Consider the following 10,408-nt stretch of genomic DNA (forward strand, 5'->3'; position numbering starts at 1 on the left):
CCCCAAAAATGGTAACACCCAAGTTGAGTGTTAAAAATTCAAACCCTAACTGTCCTCTTTCATCTCTTGCAGAAGTGTTTTAGCAAATTGGGACGCCTGTGGAAGCGAATGCAAAACACAGAGTTCCAACATAACCTAAACTTCGACGTGATGCCTTTGGCCGCGCTGCACAAGGTACACACACACACACACACACACACACACACGTACACACTCGCACGGTGCATGAAAAGATCAAGTCCACCAGGAGCGATGGACCAAGAGCCGCCTCGTATTCCTGGTGTGCACGCGCGTGTGTAATGATGTGTAAAATAAGAAAACTGTCACCCCCGGTGGAAGGTGGCGGCTGCCGTGGGGGCTTTCGATGTGTTTAGTTGAAACAGAGGATGAGGTGGGGGGAGGAGTCCGGGGAGGTGATAATAGATGCTCAGTGGGACAAAACGCTACAAGGTTTTTCATTCAAAAAAAAAAAGGATCAGAAAGAAAAGGCGAGTGCAGGATTCTTCCACTCAACAAATACTCAATACATTTTAAAAAAAGCTAATACTAAAACAAAATTTTTTAAAACTATTGCATTTCAAACAAAGCATTTAAAAATAAACTAAACTATCAAACCTGCTCTACAAATTAAGACAAGCTGAATTGGAAATGAAAACTAAATAAAAATGAACAATATTGAAAAAAAAATCCCAAACTATTCCAGCTGGTTGTCTAAAATAAAAACAATCACAGGAATAAACGATATGTGAATGTAATTGGAGCTTGACCAGCGTATCAGAATGAGTTTTGTTCGATATTTCCACCTTGAAATTTGCTCCTGTTGCCTTTGCATCTCGTGAAAAACATCATCAGCTGATAGCTTTGATTCCCCCCCCACCCCTGCCCGTCCTCGACTCCCACACCTCGCCTCCTCTCAGGTCCGTATGAATCCAAACCTGAGCTGCCACACGTGGACGGCGTCAGGGGGTCAGGCCGGCCTGGTGCGCCTCAACTGCATCAGGGGCCTGAACAGCAAAGGCGTGCAAAACCTCATCCACCGGGTCCGCAGTAGCCCCCTGGACGTCTCCCCAGACGGCCCTCAAGACCTGCCCCCGGACGTCCCCTTAGAGGCTCCCCAAAAGGTGCCCCAGGATACCCCCGAGGACATCCCCCCGGATTCCCTGCAAGACGTCCCCCATGACATTGCACACAACATCCCCTCCGAGGCTCCTCTATGACCTCAGTGACGCGTTTTGATCTTTTTTATCCCAACCCAGGAAGTGTAAACATTTTTTAAAAACAAAAAATGAGTTGAAGTCTTCAGCAACGGCATGACTTGAACGCACCATTATTTTGCCGACATTGTTGTGTGTGTGTGTGTGCGCGCGTGTGTGTGTGTGTGTGTGTGTATGTATATATATATATATATATATATATATATTAGTATAGATATTTTTAACAGAAAGTAGCTTCATCATGACAAGTGTATTCGTCCCACTTTTGACAATTGCGTTTCGAGACAACGGCGAGCCTTTACGATTCAGTTTGTCCGGATGTACATGAACGTCCTAATCTATGATCATGAAAGAGTAACGATCGGCTTTTTGTACAGTGTATAGAATGTACAAACGTTTCGACAAAAATGTTTCAAATGATAACTTTTCTTATGGGGAAAATAGGCTGTAAATAGGATGGATTTTTCTATTCACTTGATTGTTTTAATAAATAAATTACATTTTGAATATCGGCTCTTGGAAATTGTTGTCATATTTACAGCTTGCTCTGTGCTAGCTTACGGGTGGGTACCTTTGACTCAACTTTTTTTTTGGTGTGTTTTGTGGGGGGTTTTCCCTCAGTTTAAAATACTTCCCAGATATCTTTGTCGTGGCCTGCATTCATCCATCTTCATATTTTACTATTTATACATATTTTGGAGCTTTAAACCGTACAAAATATGCATGTGTGATGCTGGTATTATTTTTGTCTATTTGAGATTGTGTTCCTGCACATTTTTCATATTAGGCAGTCTGCGTGTTGAAGTAGCACCCCGACGATTAACTCATTCACTCCCAAAGACGTTTTTAAACATCTTTTCAGACTTGGTCTAGAATTGGCTGGTACTGAATGAGTTAATCAGCTGACCATGATTTTGTGCTTGTTCATTGAGTGGGCTTGATAAATAAGCCACGGTGGGTCCCAAAAAAGAAAAAAAAGGTGTGCCGAAACTGTGTTATACGTGCTGCCGTTGAAACCAGTCAGTCCATCATGTGCAGTCTTTTATTTTGTGAAGTTAGACCAACAATAATAATAAAATAACAAATAAAATGACAGCACCTCAACATCACACACAGAAAAAAGGTTGAAACTGTATTTACTCATGTACACAAAATATTTGCACAGACAACACAACACACGGAGCATCCACAAAAATTGGAAACACACAAAGGTCTTTACATTCACTAAACGTGTGTGTGTGTGTGTGATTGGCACTTGAGCACAATATATAGACTCATAGTTGACAAGCACGCAAGCATGGTCATGTCATTCATTGTATTGATCAATTTAAAAAAAAAAACAGTCCTTTTTTTGGTAAAATAAAATTTAAAAATTCCCTCAAATGCAGCTAAAAGCTATATTTCCGGACATCATGGAGTTGTGGGATGTACCATTACGTGTTAAAAGGGGGGAAAGGGTACCTTGAATGATTATTCCTTTTTTTCTTTTTTTAATGAAATTATGATTTTTCAATTGTATTTATGCAGCATCAATCACAAACAAACACGCAACATGCGCCGACCACAAGACGACAAATAACCGCTATCATGGATTGCTTGCTTCGATTGCACTTGCGGACAAATATATCGCATTGCATCACACATAAATGGACATTTCATGAGGCACACCGGACCGGCATAAAAAAAGAAACAAACAGAAAAAAGGTTTATGTACGTTAATGTGGTCGAGCCCTTTTATAGGGAAAAAAAATCAACCAGGCCATGACAATTATTCATCTTAACATTTTTTCCCATTAAATGGCAGTGGATTTTCCAGCAGGCAGTGATTGCGAGCAGTTATGATCAATCTTACTCATCCATACCGGTTATCGTACTATCCAATTTGGATCGATACTGATGACAGTATTTGAATCGTGCTGTATGAGTTGATTGGACCCACGTTGTCGATGACATCAGCACCATAAGAGGTGTCAGCAAGCCACACGGTATGTCGTCGATATTTTTTTGTTTCAATTAGGAACATTTCATATTTAGGGTGAGGGCTGGGGGTTGTGAGATCAGCTTGTCACCCAAATGACTTGGGTGACTGTTTTTGCTTTGAGACATTGATGGACATTCAGCGGGGTAGGCTGGCCTCAGTCCCAGGGGTCCTGGCAGTGTTTGCAGGTTTGCATGTCGCTGTGGTAACGTTCCACCTGGATGGTGACGCTGTGGAAGCCAAACTTGGTGTGGAGAAGCTCCGTGGCCTCCTGAAGGACCAACTGTGTGTCTGCGGCCTCGTCTGGATTGTTGCGGGTAATCAGACACATGGTCAGTACGTTACAGCACAAAAAAACAAGAAACCGCGACAGGATTACAGTACAGTCGTGCCGTGAGATTGTATTTAAATTGGTTTTGTGACCACGCCGTTTAAAAAAAAAAGTTTTTTTAACCTTTTCAGGGACAGTGGTACTACAGTGGACAGGTTACCATGTTATCAGGTTACAGGTTAATGATTTTTTAAAAGTCATTAACATTGCATCATCAACACTTTTGATTGGTCAATAAATTGTTTAAAAAAAAAACACTCGTGTGAACTTTCTGGGTAAAAAATTTCGGTCTGACGCCAGCGCGATTGTACTGACTGTAAAATAATAAAATAAAATAATAATAATAGTTCCAAGATAAGATGAAGACAATGCCAGTTAAAAAAATCTATATTGTTAAATTCCTCGTAGTAATATAATCGAATAGACTGTAAAAAAAAATCTGATTCTGCATTAAGGTTTGATACTTTATTTCACTGTGCTGCTCATTTAGTTGTGCCCTACTTGGCCACCGGGGGCAGTCTAATGCAGTCCTCCAGACTCACTCTCAATGACTCAGGAAGGTGCAATAATATTGCTTGTTCTTTGCAGAGGATAAAGAATGTATGCCTTGCTTGGCTATATTTTCTTCCTGTCATGCATTGCTCTACCATATGCGTTTAAATATCCGGCGGTTTCTCATATCACAAGTCATCACTGTACTGTAACCCTGCTTTCGTCTTTCACTAGATTTTTTGGGGGGGCGGGGGACAAATTCCCACTAATTGTTGCTATTTACCAACAGCCAGGTGTACGGAGGCCATCGTGTGTCCCAGCGTGAGCGCCCAGAGGTGCAGCGAGTGAGCCGAGTGGACCGCCTTCACCGACAGCAGAACCTCCTTCACCGACTTGAACTCTATCCCTTTGGGAGAACCTGCAAAAAAAAGGGGGGCAAGTGTTCACTTGTGAGTATCCCCCACCCCCCCAACCCCCCAGACTGAAGTGCGACGTAGGTATGTCCACCTTCCATGAGTATCCTGAAGACGTCTTTGAGGATGGTGACGGTAGTGCACAGGACAAAGATGGAGAACAGGAAAGTGCAGATGGGATCGGCTACTTTGTACTCGGGCTGCCAAGATCCAACATAAGCAATTAGTTGTCACACACACTTAAACGTCATGTGTCACATGCCACTAGTTACTGATTATCGATTGGATAATCGTTTCATTCTCAGGGCAGCAGCGTGGTAGCATGCCGCCTTGCAGTGCAGAGGTGCAGGGTTTGATTCCGCCTCCTGCCTCCCTGTGTTGAGTTTACATATTCTCCTTGTGCTGGGGTGGGTTTTCTCCGGGTATTCCGGTTTCCTCCCACATTCCAAAAACATGTATGGCATGTTGATTGGACACTCCAAATTGTCCCCTAGGTGTCATTGTGTCGGTTCAGGGTGTCCCCCGCCTACTGCCTGAAGACAGCTGGGATGGGCTCCAGCACACCCACGGATTTTAAAACATTGATGGACGGATGAACTATTATACAATCAGTCATCAGTCCTTTCGGTTGCGCTAAACGGTGCCCCCTGTATAAAAAAAAATTAATATGGTCTAACCCGGAAGTAGATAACAATGGCGGCCACCAGGACGCCAATGCTTTGCAGCAGGTCCCCGACGACATGGATGAATGCCGCTCGTATGCTGGTGCTGCCGTGGGAGCCTCCCAGGGCGTGGCCGTGTGGGGCCGGGGGGCTTTGGGCATCGTCCTCAATGTGCTGGTAGCCACGGCCGTGGGCGTGGAAGGTGGTGGAGTGGTGCAGGATGTACGCCATGCTGAGCGAGGTTCAACAAAATTCAATTAGCTTCACTAGTGCGACGTTCCGACCGAGCTACTTAGGAATGTCGTCAACTCACAGGATGTTGACAACGACCGCAAAGGCGGACGTGAGCAGCATCACGTGTCCCTCGATCTCGTAGTCGTTGCGTACGATCCTCTCTATGGCCAAGTAGACCAGGACGCCCGTCACCATCCAGATGGACGTGACGGAGAAAAAGGCACCGAGTATCTCTAAACAAGACACAGACCGAAATTAGCATTAGCCATCTGTCCATTTTCGTTAGCAATCGGCTTCATTTAGAGTCTATCCAAGCCAAATTTGTGGGGGGTGAGGTGGGGAGGACACACACACACACACACACACAACATCCAGATTCATTCTTTTAATAGGCACCAAATTGTATCACCATCATTTTCTACATTTATTTTTTGTGCAAGCATTGAATGTTTGTTGCCAATTGTGCTAGCTCACCTCACCTGAGCGGTACCATCCAAAGGTCATGTTCTTGGTGGGGGGTCTGGAGGAGATCCAAAGGGAGAAGATGCTCACCAGCATGCTGCCCAAGTCGGTCAGGAGGTGGGCCGCGTCAGTCATGATGGCCAAACTGTGGGCCAGGTAACCTCCTGAGAGCACACACACACACACATACGACACACACTAGTGTATCGCTACAAGAAAGTGAGAGGTACACAAGCTAACACCGTCCGTTATTTACCAACGATTTCACCAATCATGAAGACCAGGCATACTGCAGACGCGACGTAGAGTTTCTTCTTAGCCAGTACGGTGTCTTTGCCGCCGGAGTCCTCGCTGCTCGTTGCCGGCGCCGCACGGTGATGGCAGTGAGCGCTGGCCGGCCGGTTGAGGTCCACGCTGCCCGCCACGCCGCCATTCTTGAACGGGAAGTCGGGAATGCGCTCGCTTGATCCTGAGAAAGAACTGCAGAATGATTGAGTGACTGACTGGTTGCTTGGTTGGCTGGCTAATTGATGAACTGGTTATTTGGTTGACTGACTGTGTGACTATTTACAGTATTTTGTAGTACTCTGAGCAATGAACACATTTTCAATTCATTGGGCTTTTCCTATGCATAATTTGGTCATAACTTTGCATTAAATTAAATTAAGCTTCACGGTTAGGTCAATAGATTGTAATTATAGCACACTCATATAGTTATTTTATTTGCAAAGCATAATGCCATTTAGGTCCCTGCGGGGGTTTTCTCCGGGTACTCCGGTTTCCTCCCACATTCCAAAAACCTGCATAGCAGCTTAATGGAACACACTAAATTGTCCTGAGGTGTGAGTGTGAGCAACGGTAGTTGTATGGCTCTGTGTGCGCTGCAATTGACTGGCAAACAGTTCAGGGTGTCCCCCCCGCCTACTGCCCGAAGACAGCTGGGATCGGCTCCAGCACCCCCCGTGACACTTGTGAGGATAAAACGGATTAGAACATGGATAGAGGGCTCCGTCCTTTTAGCAATTACCCACAAATTCATGGATGGCTTGTTTACGCTATATAAATCAGCATGTATTGTATTGTATTGTATAACAGCCCTCCAATATGGCCGCCGGTAGTGCATTGTGGGTAATTGCTAAAAGGAAGGAGCCCTCTATACATGGATGACAGGACCATTTGGAATGAGCTTTTCAATATTACTTTTAGTTAGTTAACCTGAAAGCCAAAAATAAAATGTCTGCTTTTGTGTTTGAACTCTCCAAATGGTTGCAGATGCTAACCAGTCAAGCTAACATTCATGCTACTTTCTTTGTGTGTGCTTCGGCACTCCATCCACAAACTGTCACATGTTCGTATAATACTGTACACACACACATTGCTGCGTTCATGAGTGCGTGTGAGTGCGCCTGTGTGTGTGTGTGTGTGTGCGTGTGTGTGTGTGTGTGTGTGTGTGTGTGTGTGTGTGTGTGTGTGTGTGTGTGTGTGTGTGTGTGTGTGTGTGTGTGTGCATGTGTGTGTGTGTTCAAATCTTATCATGGAGGTTCTGTGGGATATGAAGTGTGTGTGTGGGGTGGTGTGGTTATCTCAAGTAAGTCCAAATGAGATTTATTCCACCTCATTAAACATGTCATGACCATGGAACCTCTACCCCCCAACACACACACACACACACACACACACACACACTTGAGTGTGAATGGTGTTTCCCTCTATTATGGTCCGATTTTTGTTTCCCTAGCTAAATACAAAATATATAGCGAGAGTATCCACACGTCCTTAATATGAACACTGCATAAGGTATTACTCACAGGCATATATTCTTTATCCTCTATGAAAATGTAAAGACATGACAGCATCTTGCTAAGTCACCTACAGGCGAAACAGAAAAAGTATTCTACATTTGTCTGCATGTCTGCACTATACCGCCTCCCTGCGGCCAAGGAGGGCACACGAGATGGAGCGGCACAATGAATTGGATGTCAGCATTAAATCACAATGCAGAAATTATCAAATTCTTTCATTTGCTATTTAATTATCGATCTGTTTTTCGAGAACATATGACATTATAGAGTGCTATTTTTCCCTGAACACAACTTTTTTTGTGTTGTTTTTTTGGGGAGAGGCAGGGATAGATTGTCATTACCATCTTCTCACTCTCTCAAAACCGCAATTAAACTGTGTGCACAGGACGTTAGCCGTTTTTCTATAAGCAGAAGAAAACGCTATCATCCAATAATATTGTTTGACAAATTGTAGCTTGGTACAACCATCAGAATATATATCTAAAAGGTGAACGTGTTTATTTATATGTTGCTGCAGAACATTTTGCACTCTCGTATGTTTGCCGCCGCAACGTCACAGATTCTTTGAAGTCGGGTGCGGTTGGAATGGCTCCTCATCACCATCCAAATGTCAAACGTGCAGACGATATTGAAATTCAAAAAGAAAACCGAAGAACACACGCAACATTTCTACCTAGGAGAGCAAAAAAAAAAAGTGCAGCTGTCGGTATGTCAATCCGCGCGCGCGCGCCGTGCACGTTGCAAATGGTGCATGAACTGTGGTACCAGATGCACATCGCAGGCGTGCACGCGTCCCGGAGTCTCTTTTGGGTTCTTTTTTGTTAGTTTTTTTTAATAATACAATAATACTGAAAATTAAGCGATTAATACAGTGGGTTTTTTCAGGGTTGATGGCGTGAATGACTACAGAATTGGAAAAAAAAGGCCACTCTACGGTGTGCTGTTGAAGGCCCATTTTCATTCGTTAAAAGAACCAAAACTAAAAGTATTTTCTTACGCAAAAAAAAAATAAATTCTGGTGTGCATTTAAAAAAAATGAAGCTCAGGAAAAAATGTTCGATGGAATGACTGCAAGTGAAATTGTGACAAATAATCATCACTATTATTATATACCATCACTATTTTATATTTCATTTTGAAGCCACACTGAAATGTGAGAATGTTTTTCTTCTGAATGACCAAATTGTTGCATTGCGTCGATTGACACACTCAATTCGATATAATATTTTACTGTCGATATGTTCCCGCACGTGTAATAATCATATTTCTATTAATGCTCAATCATTTGTCCGGTGTGCACGCATGCAAATGAACGCCCAGCCGGGCGTAAAGAGCGAGTGCGAGCATGTGTGCCTTCGTTGTTCCCCCCACCTGTGCACGCGGTCGCAGTAGGTCTTGCGGTTCTTGTCGTGGATCAGCTGAGACTTCTCTGAACTTGACGCCTTTACATCCATGGGGCTGCGGAGGAGGAGGAGGTTCTGTCGAAAGGGGAGCTGGTCTGCGAGTGCTGCCGGGTCCGGTTGGTTTCACTTGGTCGGGTTCGACAGCGCTCAACGACGTAATCAGTGGCGGCGCAGGCAGGGGCAAGTCCTCGAGGTGATGGAGGCGTGCTGGGGGAAAAGCTTCATTGCTGAGTTTTGGTTGGAGGAGGGGGCGTACGGGATGACTGAGGCACTATTTCTTTTTTTTCAGATTTTTTTTGTTTTGTTTGTTTTAAATAAATTGGGCTGCAGTTGATCATGAGCAAGCACAGTACTCACTGCGGGTTTTCCATCGTGACAAATAGTTCCAGTCAAGCTTCAGTGCTGCTCAGCATGTCCAATAGCGCGCAAGCAGACTTCCGATTGGGAAAATATATATATATATATATTTTTTTTTTGCGAAGCGTACACATTAACCACACATTTTACGCAGTGATAAAAAAGCGCCATGCACCTAACGTTCATTCATGATTTTAGGCCACAAAAAAAGAAATCCAATATATTTAGAAAAACGTCTCACCCAAAGCAGTCATTATACCCATGCTATGATATTTCAATTTAATACACAGTCGATCCTTCTATCGTTTGATCGATGGAAACTGTAGTAATCAATGCAGTTCATACTTGCTGTTGTTGGGCACATGGGACGTTTATTGTTATTTTTGTCTTAAACGTGTAGTTTTTTTTTCTGTGTGCACTGTATACGTCCCCGGCAGTTTTAAATAAAAGTCAACTGGGTTTATTATAAGATAAGATAAGATGTCCTTTATTTGTTATTTGTATTATGTGAGTAAATGACAATTTATGCCTGACGTAGATTTTCCTTTTATATTTTATAGAGTCATGTCATATATTTTGATGTTTTGTATTGTATATATTTTTACGGCTCGTATTAAAAAGTGATCAGAGTTCACTGTAGTTTTTTAATTACTGTATTATTTTGATTTTGGTCAGTAGAATGTTGTGCTTTTGTATTCATATTTGAAAATACATAAAATTGATCTGTGAAGCACGCCGTGCTGTGTGAATTACATTTGCTGGATAATTTGGATAATTTTGGTTATTTAAAAAACTACACTCAATTAGTGCACATTGAAGGCGTCCGTGAATGGCCCCTTCATGACCTCTCGAGAGAATTGTAAATTTAAACACTTCAGAGAAACCACTTGTTAAAACTCCCATTCTCTTGTCAATCATACGTAAACGTCCCATATCTGGTGTTAATAAACGGTTTTTCAAAAAGACACACATTTTCACCGATTGTCAAGTTCAGTCAATCTCATCTCAAGATTTAAAAAACCCCACGACAATTGAAGTACACTTCATCCCTACGCTTGTA

At 43.1% G+C, this 10,408-nt stretch overlaps 2 protein-coding genes across 5 annotated transcripts in view; one reads left to right on the plus strand and one right to left on the minus strand.

Annotated features, from left to right (window-relative positions):
- Positions 1 to 1,726, plus strand: part of gtf3c2 (general transcription factor IIIC, polypeptide 2, beta) — a 28,174-nt gene extending 26,448 nt beyond the window's left edge. For 3 of the 4 annotated variants that reach the window (XM_052053583.1, XM_052053582.1, XM_052053584.1), the window contains exons 19-21: positions 73 to 174; positions 918 to 1,374; positions 1,424 to 1,726. In XM_052053583.1, the coding sequence (XP_051909543.1) occupies positions 73 to 174; positions 918 to 1,217 (402 nt within the window). In that variant the 3' untranslated portion in view covers positions 1,218 to 1,374; positions 1,424 to 1,726. Of the gene's footprint in view, positions 1 to 72; positions 175 to 917; positions 1,375 to 1,423 lie in introns of those variants that run through there. The other variant, XM_052053585.1, reaches the window with a different exon arrangement.
- A 1,623-nt stretch (positions 1,727 to 3,349) lies between these two features.
- Positions 3,350 to 9,235, minus strand: slc30a2 (solute carrier family 30 member 2). Its single transcript, XM_052053586.1, has 8 exons — positions 8,960 to 9,235; positions 6,043 to 6,266; positions 5,804 to 5,950; positions 5,404 to 5,557; positions 5,106 to 5,322; positions 4,523 to 4,628; positions 4,299 to 4,433; positions 3,350 to 3,495 (listed from the first exon to the last, which is right to left on the minus strand). Exons 1-8 carry the CDS (start codon positions 9,040 to 9,042, stop codon positions 3,350 to 3,352), a joined length of 1,212 nt encoding a protein of 403 aa, XP_051909546.1. The 5' UTR covers positions 9,043 to 9,235.
- Between the last annotated feature and the right edge of the window lie 1,173 nt (positions 9,236 to 10,408).

Source organism: Hippocampus zosterae, chromosome 19 (assembly GCF_025434085.1).
Source record: "Hippocampus zosterae strain Florida chromosome 19, ASM2543408v3, whole genome shotgun sequence".
NCBI lineage: Eukaryota > Metazoa > Chordata > Actinopteri > Syngnathiformes > Syngnathidae > Hippocampus > Hippocampus zosterae.